The sequence below is a fragment of the Eupeodes corollae genome, chromosome 3, assembly GCF_945859685.1.
Source record: "Eupeodes corollae chromosome 3, idEupCoro1.1, whole genome shotgun sequence".
NCBI lineage: Eukaryota > Metazoa > Arthropoda > Insecta > Diptera > Syrphidae > Eupeodes > Eupeodes corollae.
Genome location: NC_079149.1, coordinates 125,348,574 through 125,364,506, shown reverse-complemented (window position 1 = coordinate 125,364,506; position 15,933 = coordinate 125,348,574). Strand labels below are relative to the sequence as shown.

At 34.6% G+C, this 15,933-nt stretch overlaps 2 protein-coding genes across 2 annotated transcripts; one reads left to right on the top strand and one right to left on the bottom strand.

The window, feature by feature from the left end:
• LOC129950343 (adult cuticle protein 1-like) lies at positions 1-866 on the top strand. The gene is made up of 2 exons (XM_056062249.1): positions 1-134; positions 201-866. Exons 1-2 carry the CDS (start codon positions 129-131, stop codon positions 597-599), a joined length of 405 nt encoding a protein of 134 aa, XP_055918224.1. The 5' UTR covers positions 1-128; the 3' UTR covers positions 600-866.
• A 1,123-nt stretch (positions 867-1,989) lies between these two features.
• LOC129952129 (adult cuticle protein 1-like) lies at positions 1,990-2,950 on the bottom strand. Its single transcript, XM_056064576.1, has 2 exons — positions 2,791-2,950; positions 1,990-2,727 (listed from the first exon to the last, which is right to left on the bottom strand). Exons 1-2 carry the CDS (start codon positions 2,794-2,796, stop codon positions 2,299-2,301), a joined length of 435 nt encoding a protein of 144 aa, XP_055920551.1. The 5' UTR covers positions 2,797-2,950; the 3' UTR covers positions 1,990-2,298.
• Between the last annotated feature and the right edge of the window lie 12,983 nt (positions 2,951-15,933).

The window sequence follows — 15,933 nt, the reverse complement described above, 5'->3', positions numbered from 1 at the left end:
TTAAGGAAAAACACTGTTTGTACTATAAAAATGAGCGTTTTCTCAGTTGACAGGCATCAGAAGCGATTCAATCGTAGTCTTGTTAACAACTAAAATATAGTCAATAAATTCCAAAGAAAACCAGCAACATGAAGGTAGCTTTCCTAGAAGAGTTGGACTTAGTTACTATTCTCATAAAATTACTTCTGTATACATTTTAGTTCGCCGTATTCACCGTAGTCGTGCTTGCTTTGTTCTTCCAAGCCCAATCGTCCATCATCCCAATTGGAATCAACGGTATTGGACCATCCCTATCGATCTCAGGACCTCTGGGACCAGTTGTCCTCCCAAATGGGGCTGTGTCCATTCAAGGTTCAGTCATCCAAGGAATTCCTAACATCGTGTCCATTCAAGGACTTCCAGCTGCCGTTACTGTTGCCCAATCACCAATCCCAGCAGTAGCCTTACCAGCTCCAGTTGCAGTTGCTGCTCCAGCTGTTGTCGGTGTTGAGGGTACTTATGTAGCCAAGACTCGTGGTGCTGTTCACGTTGCTCCTCTTGCAGGACACACACAATCCGCTGCTTCAGTAAATCTTCAACCAGCTCCAGGAACTTTGTAAACAAAAGACAACAAAGTTTCACATACGTAATGAAGGAAATGGAATATGTGACCTCTGACTCTAAAATCGGAATTGACGAAACTTAAAAAAATTATCTCAGTACACAAACTTTTAAACAACCTTCTCCAGTTAATAATTTATAACAGTTTTCCGTGATGTATGACAGAGTTCTGTTTCATATGACTTTGCTTAGTTAATCATTTTTAGTTTAATGTTTATAAATAAATCAATGCAACATGGACTTCAATTACAGTCAAACACAAAATATGCTTTTGTTTTATTAACGTTTTCAATGGAATTTGATTTAAGAGAACAAATGGGGCTGAAATAAAGAAAATATTGTGCTTCAAAATCTTGAAAACATAATTACAATATTTATTTTCATATTTGTACTTTAAAATGCACAAGTTTTTCCAAAAGTTAGTGTGTTCTAAATATTTTCGCATTATATTGAACAAAATTTGTAACAGTTCCGCAGAGGAAGTGTTAAAATAAACAAGAGTGGCCTCAAGTGACTGCCTTGTGGAATACTGGAAGGTTCGCAATTGGCTAAAACTTCGCTTATGTTGACAACCAAAAATTAAAAACTGAGGTTTTTTGTCATTCCCATGCTGAAAACTTATTGGAAATGTCAAAAATTTTTCCCTTAAACTTTCAATTTTTATATTTAGTACTTATAACGAATACTATTATTTCTTTGTATAAAATTCTTCTTTCTTATTACCTTCTAAGAGACAAGACATATAAATAAATGTTAAGTACAATTTTGTAGACAATTCATCTACCTATTAAAAAGGTCTTAAGCAGTAAACAGCTCAAATTGATATTTTTCCATATAATAGTCGTTAAAGTTTTAAAGAAAACTATTTTTTAAATGGCCACTCTGTTTTTTAGATTATAGTTTGACAGCTAAAAAATGACATCTTTGTTTTTTAAATTTATTGTATATTGGGCTCTCTAATTTGATGCATACGCCGTATTAAGAAAGGTAGAATCGCAATTTGAATAGTCGCGTTTTTGACAGTCTACTTTTTAAAGTTGTAATAATTATTATTACAGAAGATTACAGAAAAGTAAATATGCCATAAGGCTGGTCACTTGACGAGACCCTATGAGGATTTTCCTAGTCTCGTCTCGATTTGCGTCTTGTGTCGTTCTCATTTGGGAAGCTTTAAAGAAGTGCCTACAGGTCTTGTACTCTTACGTCTATCGTCGTCTCGGTTCCATGAAACGAGATCGAGATTAGTCTTACTTCGTTTCTAGTCCTAGAGAATGGTCTCTGGTTCCGGATTTTTATTCCTGTCAAAGAAATGCGTACTTTAAGGAAGTCTATAAATCCCACCTTAAAGTGTTTCATCCCCAGTAAAACTTTACAAAATAAAAACAACAATTTTATGTGTTTGACTATTTTAGAAGTCCATGTTGCATTGATTTATTTATAAACATTGAATTAAAAACAAAACTATTTTTAAACAAAGCAAAGTGATATGACACAAAACAAAACCCTGTGATATACCACAGAAAATTATTTTAAGTTATTACCTAGAGAAGGCAGCACATAAGTTTGTAGAGCACCTTTATAAATAACTGAGATAAAGTTTCCAGTTCCGTCAAAGATTAGAGTCAGAGGTCACATTTTTTGTTCAATCTATTTCATTTCCTTCATTCCGTTTGTATATAGCATTTTGTTGTCTTTTGTTTACAAAGTTCCTGGAGCTGGTTGAAGATTAACTGAGGCAGCTGATTGAGCGTGTCCTGCGAGAGGAGCAACGTGAACAGCACCACGTGTCTTGGCCACATAAGTACCTTCAACACCAACAACTGCTGGAGCAGCAACAGCAACTGGAGCAGAAACAGCAACTGCTGGAGCTGGCAGAGCAACAGGTGATTGGGCAACAGTTACAGCAGCAGGAAGACCAGGAACGGAGACCACATTTGGAACTTGAACAGCAACACTTGATGGAAGTCCTTGAATGACAGGACTTTGAATGGCCACAGAGCCACCAGGCACCACAACATGTCCCAAAGGTCCGGCAACTGATAGACCAATACCTCCCAAACCGATTGGAATGACAGATGATTGGGTTTGGAAGACCAAAGCAAGCACGACTACGGTGAATACGGCGAACTAAAAATAAAAATTCAAATTATTCCACTGTCACAGTCTTCTATCCTATCGAGAGTACCCTACCTTCATGTTGCTGGTTTTCTTTGGAGTTTATTGACTAAGTATTACAGTTGTTAACTGATCTACGATTGAATCGTTACTGGTACTTAGCTGCCAATAAAATACTCATTTTTATAGTCCGCAGTTCTTGTTTTGGTGCATTGAACTAGCCTATAGTTGGCTATGCAAATATGGATACCACGTGGATATAAAAACAAAAGTTGCACAGTTAGTTGTTGAACTCATTGTTATGTGTGCCACCCATTTTTCTGTTATATAAAATAATAAATCTATAAAAATATTTAAGATAAAACTCATTCAAAAGCACTTTAAAATGACCAACAACTGAACATATAAATAATTTCAATGCCAAATAGTTCGAACCACGGAACTAAAGTAACTGCATGCATATATATGCAAGCATATAGAATAAGTGAAACCTCAACCTTAGAGACTTGCTTCTGTCTTACAACAAGCCTTCAAAAATAGACACAACAAAAATATACATGTGGGGGCTTAATCTGACGCAAGACTACGTTAGATTTGACTCAACCCGCATGAAAAATGTTCAAGAAGAAAAATGTAATAAACTATAAAAGTGTTGCATTTATTTTTAAATGAAAGTAGTAGTGTTTGAGGTGCCAACGGAGTCATTTTATTTTTTGACGTGACCTTTACGTAATAATGCGATGGAGATTATCAGATTGTAGGGACAGTTATTTTGACGTATGCGTATGTAAAACTTTTTCGTACATTTTTTGACGTACGTTGTATGTGATGCGTCGTCGTGACGGAAGTAATACAATACAGCTGAAACTTTGACGTTTAATTCTGTTAAATCCGTAAATTGTTAAGAAAAATTTGAAAACCTGTCATTTGAGTTTTTGTGCATTAGGACGGTATTCACATTAGACTCATCATTTTATCACGTTTCATTGAAAACAATAAAACAAAAATGTCGGCCTGCATTTTCTTCCTTAAATTGAATATCAGGAATGGGAAAGAGATACAGTTATGAGGCGTCAAAATGAGTTTCTGCAAAGAAGTTCGATTTAAGCAACGTCTTATGTAGCTCAAATAGCTCTAATTCAGCTGTCAAATAATGACACAAGAAACAAAACTTTAAATTACTCTATTTTTGAAAAATGTCAATTCAATTGAATATAAGGGGTGTTTTGTTTTTATACACGACTTTGAAATGAAAAATAAAGATGATTTTTAAATTGACATGAAACTACTTTATGATATTTTTTTGGCATTCAAAACTTCCCATTGGAAATTTGTCGGTCCAATAAGTCGAATTGAAAATTTTGACATTTCTCGACGTTTCAAGGTCAATAGAGTCGAAACAAAGGGTTTTTAGAGAGATGCCTGAGCGTGCGTGAGTACGCACGTTCGGGAAGTTTTTTTCGTCGTTCAATTGTGCAGAAAAATGCAGAAAGGACTCTCAAAAAAATTAAGTGGTGGTTTTTTATAGCAATTTAAAAAAAGTTGAACATTTTGGTTAAAGCAAATTGAATTAAATTTTATTTTATAAATTATGACATGATTCCAAACTAGTGTATTTAAATCAAAAGGTCACCTAGAATATTTTACAAAAAAAATTTGATTGTATACCCAAAATAATTTTGAACAACGAAAAATGTCTTTTTTTATGTGTAGTAAAATTTTGAGAAAAATCAAATAGACTTTTTTTTATTAATAATAAAAACCTAAAAAACACAAAGTTGGTAAAAATTGATTTTCGACTCAAATCAATTGCAGTTAATTTTTATTTACAAGAAATATTGTTTTCAACATTCAGACAAAATTTGAGAAAAATCGAATTGAAAGTTTTTTGACAAAAAATAAAAACCTAAACAAAAAAATTAATAAAAGTTGGTAAAAATTGATTTTTGACTAAAATATCTTTTAAAAATTTTGAGTTATTGACTCATAATTAATTTTACTTGTAAAAAATATTAGTGTCAATATTCAGTAAAATTTGAGAAAAATTAAATTGAATTGGTAATTTAAATTTTTGTAAGTAATTCAAATTACACCTTTTTTAACAAAACACGAAAGAATACAAGCCTTTTTAGAAAGACCGACAAATCGATAGAGGGGATTGGAAGTTATCAGTGTGGGTCGTTTGTGTTCGTATATCTTGGCAATTGTTGGTTTTTTAAGTGTTCAATGGTTTCGGACTTATAAGCGTAGACTAGTGGCTCTACATATCCCCAGATAAAATATTAAAGCAATGTGCGCCGGCAAAGCGTCAGTAAATTGCACGATCTTGAAGTCCAATCTCAGAACCCGTAACAAGAAACTAAACCAAACTTATCATTCAATAAATTTGTACTTTACAAATCGAGCAAAGTGGGAAACTGATGGGGATTTGTTGAAAGGCGTCCATTATTGTAAAACTGCTTAGAGTCTATTTCTCTAGAGCCTTGTTCGTATTGTCAACGAACAATTTAAAAGATCTTCTTTTATTATTTTCACACAGGTGAAAGTAAGGTTTTGGAGTATACAGCCCAGCTTCAACAAAATAAGTTCCTTAAGATTTAATAATTTAAAAATTATGTATGCGCAGTTAAAATTAATTAAAATTTAAATTACTTAAAAACGGTTATTTTTGGTAATGTGTCCTATGTCCCTATACAGTCCCTTTTCTTAACCTAACGACATCCCCCCATCCCTTATATATTTGCCAATATAATAAAAAAGAAACAAAAAAGTCAACAAAAAAACATTTCCTTTATTTTGTTGGAAAATCTCTTGGGGTATATCTTCAGTAATTGCCAAGGACCGTTATGCCACAAGCTGAAAGTTTCTTCAAAACTTTCAACTTTTGAACATAAATACATGTGAAGCCATAATTCTCTCAACTATGATGGCCTCTTTCTTTCTTTCTTTCTTTGTTTCTCTTTCTCTAAAAACCAAAAAGCAAATTTCTAAGCTATGCTGTGGTCGGTTGTAGTATAAGGCAACTTTCTCCGAGGGATGAAGAAACTTCTTAAACGAGTGAGTATTTGTACGTATGTAGGACGACAGGCAGGACGATAAACGATTTACTCGTTTTCTTTTTAACAGCCAGCGCACCCTTTTTATTTCCCATTCCCTTTGATCCATGTCCTGTCCATGTTCAGTTGTTTGGTTGCGGTGCTAAAGAGTCCTCTGCGTCCTGATGCTTCTGGCTCCTGGTTCGTGGGCCCTGGGTTATGGCAAATTAAGAAAAATTACCCCAAACGAGAATTAAAAACAAACAAACAACAACAAAAGATATATTCTCGTAGGTAGGTACAAATTGCACATTGCGAAGAGAAAGAAGGGCGATAATTGATAATTAATTGATTTTATGATTCATTGAATGGTGGCGCTCGGCTCAGCTCGCGCGCTCGTTCTCTTGCTCCCTTAAATAGCCAACAAGACCGACCAGCAAATTAATATAATAACTTTTAATTATTTATTGCACTCTAGGGGTGGTGCATGCAGCGGTGGTGGTGGTTATCGATGGACGCCTCGGAGGTAGATATATGGCATGCGAATATATGACGAAGGATGCATGCTACAATTATACCACACACGCTATCTCGGGCGCTGAATCTTTTGGCATATTGTACAAAATTTTTGCTTTATCAGAACAGAATCAGGAAAAAAAAACACTTTTATATCCCTACAAAAATGTATTTCAAAATAGATTTTCAATTCGAGAAAGGAATTTTTATTATTTTTGTTTTTTGATTCTTTGAGAGATGATGGGTGACCTTGCGTGCATTGGAGGAAGTTCTCCATTGTGTATTTGCAATATACATTCTTCCCTAGACAGAAATGAAGAATTTAGTATTCTTACCATTCAAGAGTATGCAGAATCGACCAAATTGGCAAATAATGAGTTTATGTAACTGGTACATAAATAATTAACTTGTACATCAAGTTATACAAATTCATCAAACAATTGCAATAATTGGCATATTATTTTGTAAGCCTCTGAAAAATATATTGCGAAATTTTATCTACTGAATAATTGAAATATGTACTCATTACATAACTCTTAACAAACTGAGAAAAAATAATAAAAATCAAGAAGTTCATCAGCCATCTTCAGGGAATTTAATGCATTTAGTAACATAATTGAACAAAACAAAGTGTATTTGGTCGGCACAATATGTGATGAGTACATCGATTACATTATTAACTCAGGAGTCTTAGGTGATTGAAAAAATAAGTTTAAACAAGACGTATTGAAAAGTATAACGATCATATAGTTCGTCAGAGTTATGTAATTTATGCAGGAAACATGTATTGAGTTCTACGTTCAATAACTGTGAACTGCATACATAAGTCCTTACATGTCCAACATCTTACGTGGATGTAAGAATTTGAAATTGTATATAAATCTTTAGTAACAATTTTTGAGAACGAAATCGCCAGGAGCACTTTTTCGAATACTCCATCATCGTAATTTCATATTTGATAAAAATTACGATTTCTTTTTTCCTTTGGTCCAGAATCATGTATGAAAATGTTTTTATGTACTCACTGCATGACTTTGTATTATACAATAATGTCTAAATGAACAAATTCAGTCTATATTTAAATTTGTGTAATGAAAGCACAAAATTCTGTACTGGCTACATAAATCTGCCTTTTTAAGCTAATTCATATTAATAAACATCTTACAATGCAAGAAAAATTCAGAATCACAAATTATACAACCGATTTTATCTTCTTAAGCAAAAGAATATTAGGTTATGTACTGAATACATAAAAGCATTTTATCTTTTAACCTTATTTCATTTAACTCTAAACTATAATAATATTGCTCTACGAAATTTGACACTAGGAATTTGCAAAAAAAAACTCTTTTTAAGTCTTTTGGGAATCGTATATTTCCCAAAGTCAATTAGAACTTTCTTGGAAATCAAAACAAAACTCACAAAAATATTCCAATGAATATTTTCTAACTTAGCCAGATTGAAATATACAACCGACATTTATCTATCGTATAATGGTTCAAGGTCATTTCGAATAGGATTAAAATTTTATCATCATCATCGTCATCATCATCATTCACATCCCACATTCATATTGTGTCCTTGAATAAAAAAGAAAGCAAACACACACAATGCACACAGCACACACAAAAATACTTTTTCTCCATATAAAATCATATTTGTCCATCAATCATCTCTCAAAAAACAAATCGTTTATCCTTTTTTTGAAAAACCCGATTTCAAATAAAATTTGACTCGTATCCTAGGAGTATATAGCAAAGGATGTGCTTGATTTTGATTTGTTCAGGACATTTTAAGAGTCAACTTAAGCACTGACAATCGACCGAACGACCCACCGAACGTCCGACCCCAATAGAAATCCTTGTTCCCATTTAAAATTCTTAATTCCCTAAAATCAATTCAACCTCTTGGGCTATTGGCAGATAAATTGGGTATACCCGCTTAAAGGATTGCCATAAGAAATATCTCGATATATATTGATGTGTGTGTATTTAGTTTAACCAAGCGAGAGGATAATAATTACATTCTTCGATCCTTAATCAATTTTCATTTAAAAGGGGAATGAGTGGGGTGAAGGGGGGAGAGTAGAGGAGGGCGGATTGTGCTAGAAGGAATTTGGTTTACTCCTAGTGGCATCCATTGTGCGTAATGTCTACTGTATATATTTTGAAATTATCCGCCAAATGGTATCCTTGTCACGCCCTATAACAACACGACGACACGACAAGGGCAAAATGATTTTTTTTTATTTTAATAAACTTTAAGCTTTGCGGCATCCAGAGAGCCAGAAACCCCTTTAAAGCGAAAATTCTACACTTCTGGCGATTAGAGGAGATTTAGGGTGGTCTTTAAAGGCTCCTGCAATTTTCGAAACAAGACCTAGAAAAGACTTTGGAGGCGTTAGGCGTATGGTGATGTTTATTGTGTTTACCAAACGAAAAAGAAACCAATTCACTGATTGGGGTAGAAAAAAAACTCTTATAAGAAAAAATGGAAGAGTCTTTTTGTGGAAAAAGACGCCCGAGGGGTGCGATAAAGCAGACACAAATTCCCTAAATTCTCCACTGAGCCTTATTTATAGCTGCGAGGCTATAAAATTGAAGACAATTTTCTTTGGTATTTTTGTTGTTTTTTCTCTTCTTTTTTTGTTTGCTTGAATGTCGATGTGTGATGAAGCCCAAAATGTGGGTGTTGGATGGTGTTTGATTTGATGCACTGTCATGTTATAGGTTTTTCTTTTATGTGGAATTTTTGGTGAGATATCAACAACTCCCACATTCGTCCTGACAACAGTGATTTGATTTGACGTCAATAAGACCAACACAACAACACATAACAAAAATCCCATTAACAGTTGTTAATCGCATCAATTACTTTCATACGCGCGTGTGTGTTGTAAGTTGTAACAAATTATCCTTCTTTCATTTAAGGACTTTATTCCGTCATCATGCGATGTTAACATCTTGTAAACACATGAGATTAAATGAAAATTAAAAAATACGTCAAGACAAAAAAAATCTCTATATAAATAAAAAGGACTTCCCAAGACACGAAATAAGGGAAACAAAACTGTAAAAAGAAACTAACCCATGTTGAGCACTTTAACTTGTAATCTAAGTACAAGCGAGAGGAGCATATGCACAGCACATATAGTGTTAAATAATTTACCCACAGATCCTTATACATTGTTATTCTTAGTGATGATGCATTATATTGTAGTATAATGCAACAAAATCATCCATTTGCATTTATATAGTTGTAGAGTGTGCAATCCACCCATCACTATGCTTATGCATTATATGGCAGTGGAAACAAAACATAGTGATGGGAGGGTGCTTGCTTCTGCAACAGCGATTAAAGTTAATAATTTAAAACATCCTTTTCTATATTCTGTTATAGGAACATCATGTGAAGGGATGGAGGGGGCTAGTTTCCAGGAACTGGGAGAACTAGGAATGGGATGTAGTGATGGGAAACTGCTAGAGTAAACGGAAAATGTCTGCAAGAAGGAACAGTGTTTTGTGTATGGTGTGTGGTTTGCCAGGAATAAGTAAAATGGAGTTTCTTTCTTTCTTTTTTATTGAAACGATTCAAGCATATGCATGCAGTATTCACTGTATACCGTACTGTGTATCATACATTCTATTATATACATACTCACTGTACTTACTTAGAATACAGTGAAGCATTGTTTTCACTTAATATTTTGAATAAGTGAGTTTGTTGGTGATTTGCTAGGATTTTTTTTTGTTGTATTATTTTTGTATTTATGCATAAGGTTGTTCATTTTGTTGTTATGTTTTATTTAATATTAATTTTGTATTTGCAAGCAAAATGCGGAAGTTTTAAATTTGCGTTTTTGAATGTAACTGACATGAAAACTTAAATTTGCGTTAACAGAATTTCTAAACATGGAACAATCTTTAGGGAGTTTTTTTTGGGTTGTATTTTAATTGTATGCTTAAAGGGTGTAAGGTTAAGACATTTTTAGAAAGAATTGCGTTTTCTAAGGAACATTATGAAACATGCGTTGATTTTGTATAATAGGATGATTGATGTGGAATTTTCGCCTCCCATCCTTAATTTTTAGTTAGTTTCCATCTATCATATTACAAATTTCTTTAAATACGCTAAATTTGATTCTGTTAAAAGTAAGAATTTATTATTAACTTCCCATAGGAAGTTATTTCAATGCATATGATTTAACAAATTGAAAACTTTGACATTTCTCGACGTTTAATGGTCCCTGTGCGTGCGTGTGTACGTACGTTTGTACGTCCGTACCTTCGCGACGTGTTTTCGTTGTTCATAGTTCAAGAACCGGAAGAGACATCGAGTTTAAATAAATTTTGTTTTACAGATAATAAAGCAGAAAGATGCAGAAAGGGCTTTTAAGAAAATTTCGTGGTGATTTTTTTACCATAGCAGTTTAAAAAAATTTTGGTTAACCCTAAATAACTCATGAACCAATGACGCTAGTGACTTGAATTAAGATTTATATAATATATTGTAACGTGATACCAAACCAACATATTTTTGGAAAAAAAATTAATCAACCGTTCTTTTGTATATGAAAAAAACTTAAAAAAATGTGCGGCTCGAAAATTTAACGAATAAAAAAAAATTGTATCTCCAAAACAATTTTGTTTTATTTTGAAATACTTACTTACAAGGTAAGTAAGGTGGCGATACAGTACTGTATGAATTAGGGCCTCACCCAAAAAACTTCTCCATCTAGCTCCGTTCCTAGCTAGATGTCTCCAGTTACACGCTCCAAGTCGGGTGAGGTCATAGTCCATGCTTCCGCACCGTATAGCAGTACGGGGATGGTAAGGGTCTTATATAGCGACACTTTGAATCCTCGAGAGAGGTTTTTATTACTCAATTGCTTTCTTTGTCCAAAGAAAGAGCGGTTAGCAAGTTATTCTGCGTTTGATTTCAGCGCTGGTGTTGTTTTCTGCGTTTACAACGGAGCCTAGGTAGACGAAGTCCTTGACTACCTCAAAGTTACGTCTGTCTATGGTGAGTTCTTCCGATTATGTCAATGCCATCAGCATATGCTAGTAATTGGACATTATTTTTGAAATATAGTAACTCTGTTAAGGTTCTGTTAAGTTGTTTCCAACCTTCATGGTGCAGCGTGAATTCTCCTTGGTCTGCACGAACGGACAAGTTTTGCAGTGATGCCAAAACTAGACATTGCTCTATACAGATCGTCCCTGTAGATGCTGTCATATGTGGCCTTGAAATCGATGAAAAAATGGTGGCTGTCGATTTGGTGTTCTTGGGTTTTGTTTTCCAGGATCTGCCGTAATGTGAAATTTATCAACTGTGGACTTTCCTGGTCTAAAACCACACTGATAAGGGCTTATCAGGTTATTGTCGATGGGCTTTAGACGTTCACATATTACGTCATTCATCGGGCATGCTTTCTTCCGACCATATCTTACAGATAAGTTGGTACATGCTCCTATCCAAATTATTTCTAGGTGCTTTAAAGAGATCGGCATTCAAGCCATCCGCTCCGGCGTCTTTATTAGGCTTCAGCTTAGATATGGCAATTCGTACTTCGTCTAAGTCGGGTGGACGGGATTGTTGGCTTTTGTCGTCTATGTTGAATTGATCATCCTACCTGGCAGTCTGCAGAAGTGGTCCTTAGCATTGACTGCGCTTCCACTATGATGAACCACTTTCGTCTTTGCAGCCGATTATTCCACCAAAGATGTCTTCCCTTCCTATCTTTGTTTCAAATCGCCCTGGACAATTTTATTATCGTAGCTAGGATACTGCTCATATGTTTTGTCTATGAGCTCGAAGAACATATCTTTGGTGTTGTCATCTTTCTTTTCTGTGTGGGCGTGCGCGCATATCAGGTTTATGTTGCCGAATTTAGCTCATTGATTCGCTTATAGCTCAAGACTGCTTGCCTAAGTCTGGCTCCAATGATAAAGCCGCATCCAAATAAGCGCTGTTGGTTTTCGCGGTAGCAGTCACCAAAGTAAATATCACAGTTTTTCATCCTCTTTTTGCCCGGCCCATCCCATCGTAATTCCTGGATGGCGGTGATGTCTGCTTCAAAGCAGTTCGGCCGCACGTGTTCTGTTAAGGGACCTAAGACTCCACGTCCATATCTGAAGTTCGTTGTTCGTAATTCGTTTGCATGGGTTGTCAATAGTAAATCCGTCTGTATCCGAGGCTTGTTGCTGCTTCGCAACAAGTTTGAAATTTTTCATTGACCAGGAAGTCACCCCGACGACACAACTGTCAACCTGGAGGGCCAGATCCTTAGTATAACTCTAAGGACGGGGAGCCGGATAGAACCGTTCCTTATAGGCCTGGGCTCCGAATAATTCGTAGAAGCTTCTTATTTTGAAATAAAAACCTAAAAAAAACATTGCCCAAAGTTGGTAAAAATAGAATTTCGACTCAAATATCTTTTCAAAAACTTGAGATTATGGCTTCAAACTTATTTCATCTTTATATTGTTCTCAACATTTGGAAAAAATTTGAGAAAAATTACACTGGCAGAATCAAACAAAATTTAACAAAAGTTGGTGAAAATTGATTTTCGAATCAAATATCTTTTCAAAAATTTGAGATATTGGCTTCAAACTACTTTGACTTTTAAAAAAATATTGTTGTCAACATTCAGTAAAATTTTAAGAAAAATCTAATTGACAGTTTTGTTTTCAAAAAAATAATAACCTTAAAAAAGCGGTAGTAAAACTTGGTAAAAATTTACTTTTGAATCAAAACTCTTTTCAAAAATTAAAAATATTGTCTTCAAACTTTTTTTTCACAGAAAATATTGTTTTCGATTTTCAATAATTTTTTATAAAAATCCAACAGTCCCTTTTTGTCATAAGAGAAAGATAAATCTTCATAAAATAGAACGCAAATTAGGTAAGAATTTATGTTCGGTTATTGATATCTCCCAAATTAATTTTATTCGTCCAATTTGTAAAAATTTAAGAAATGCTACTTAAACTGGTAAAAATTTGTTTTCGTCTAAAAATCTATTTAACAAAACTAGATTTTCAAACTTAACTATTTCTTTATAAGAAAATTGTTGTTGTTAATTTCAATTTTTTTAAGAATAATTCAACTGACAACTTTCTTTGACCAACCCGAAAACCTACAAACTTTTAAGCAAGACAAATCGACAAACGCGATGGGAAGTTATCAGTGTGGGTCGCATCTCTGCCTCTTTGGTTTTTAGTTCTAATTTAATTCTCTTATATTACTGTATTACGGCACGTTATGGTGTATTTTGCATTTTGATCTTATTTAACACGAAACAACTGAAGCCAGCTGACCATTTAAAACGTCGTAGATACGTCAAATGGGTGCTTGAACAACAGGCGGTGGACGGCGAATTTTGGAAAAAAATGTCTTCACCGACGAAGCGCATTTTTCTGGTGGGTATATTAATAAACAAAATTGTCGTATTTGGGATTCTAAAAATTCTCAAGTAATTGAAGAGAGGCCATTACATCTTTTGTCCGGAGGTGTTATTGGATCTTAATTCTTCACAAACGAAGATGAAATGACAGTGACCGTCAATTCAGAGCCTTATGGTCATATGATAACCGAATTTTTTCACCTGCTTTTAAAGAATACGACTTGAAGAATATGCCATACAACTCGACCAAACATGGCTTTATTGGTGGAAACATGCGATTTGACATAGTTGGACTTTTTTTGTAAGGCTACGTGAAAGACCGTGTTTATGCAGATAAACCTTTGACTTTTAAACAATTAAAAACTAACATTCGTTATGGCTGAGAATTACATATTTTCTTTTTAAATTTATTTTAACCGACTATGCTCTAAAAAATACTCAGTTGTATTCCTTCCCCTAAAACACCTTAGCTGCGCTTCTAGAAATCCCCAGCAGTTCACTATTGACTGCAATTTCATATCGTGAGAAAAAGATATTCGTTCTTTAGACGTATACGCGAATTTTAAACCTCTTTGAGAGTGCTCTAATTATTAAACAAATATATAAGTTTGCATCTACAGCCTTAGTTGGAGCTACCTTGGCAACATTTTAAAAGAAATCAATGAAGTTTAAGTCTAAATTTTATTCCAATTTGTAAGGCTTTTCATTACAGTCCATATTAATAACACAATCAGGAAAATGCGTTACACAAAAGTATCTGTTAAATTCGGCTGATGAAATATATTGGATTGACTCTTTGGTGTGTTAGGGTTGTGGTTTGAAAACGAGCGTGCAATTTTCGCAATGTTTCAAGTTCTACCAGGCACCAACTATGAAAATGGTATGTTTTCGAATTTGGTTCAAATTTTTGATTACTCATGTTTACTAAAAACCAAAAGTATTCCATACATATATTGAAAGTTAAAGTGTGTGTTTTAAGGAATTTCAAGTAACCTTTTGTGTACTGAGAATTTACAAAGTAATTAGTTGTTTAGTTTTTTTTTAATTTTGAAATGTGTGTTTACAACAAAACAATGCGATTTATATTTAAAATTATTTCAAACTACAAGGCTCTTAAAATAAAAAAAAATTGGATTCATAATTTATTTAACTTTTCACGGAATCCAATAAACATTTGCAAACAACAATTCCACATAACTACAATTTTCGACTCGAGGACACCCCTCATTCCCATCACAAAACACCGCTTTACATACCAAGGAAACCATATCAACTCATTCCTCCTTTCACATACCCAAAATCTACTCTATTCTATAAGCCCGCTTTCAAAATGCTGTAAAACTCCATGAAGTGTTTTATAGTAACGTTCCCAATGACCGTAATTCCCATCAGTGATTTTAATTTCACAGGAATTTATAAACAAAATTATAATGTGAACTGTTTTGATAGAGCTCATTCACAATGAAATGCAACCACAAAATATTTTGTAAGGCTTCCAGTTGGCTTCCATACGACGGACGACGCGGACGGTCGGTCGGTAGTTGGATAGGAACCCTATTGGCCAGACCATTATTGCTGAAATTTACATATTCACAATTTTGACCATGTTTCGCGGTGCAGCAGCAAGGACAACGATGATGACGAGGATGTAGACTAAGGGTTATGGTGGGAGGATAAAAGGAAGTGAGAAGTAAAATGACCTTTGTCACTATGATGGTGAGATGACTACATGGTGCGGTGATGGTATTCCACAGTGTGACAATTATTCAGAAAGAGGGATGTCATGGTATAGTTCGGAACCAATGACACACACTTTCCGTGGTCTTTCCAGAGCTGATATAGAGAATAAAGGACTCACAGGACTCTGACGACACTATGCAATGATACTCACTGCTACTCTGGACCATGTTAATACATTCGCGGCGTCACTCAAATCAGCTCAACACCCTTAACAAAATATTTGCGGTCTTAGTGTGGATTCAATTTGGGGTGTGGTCATCATTGGGGTTGTTTGGTGGCGTGTACATTTCATTACGATTAGACAAGCGTAAATGGACAAAGTTCTTCAATTCATGCATGATGGCCCTCTGTCTCTGGTCTCTATGGTCTCTGGGCGAGAATTCATGGATATATTTATTTTCCAACCTCGGGCTTCACCCCAGAGGGTGGGTGGCGAATGGTTTGTGGTGTGTGATGGGAGAAGATTATTCTGTGCTGGGGGAGCGGCGCGGGGTTTTCCTCCATAGATATATATTTTATTTTATT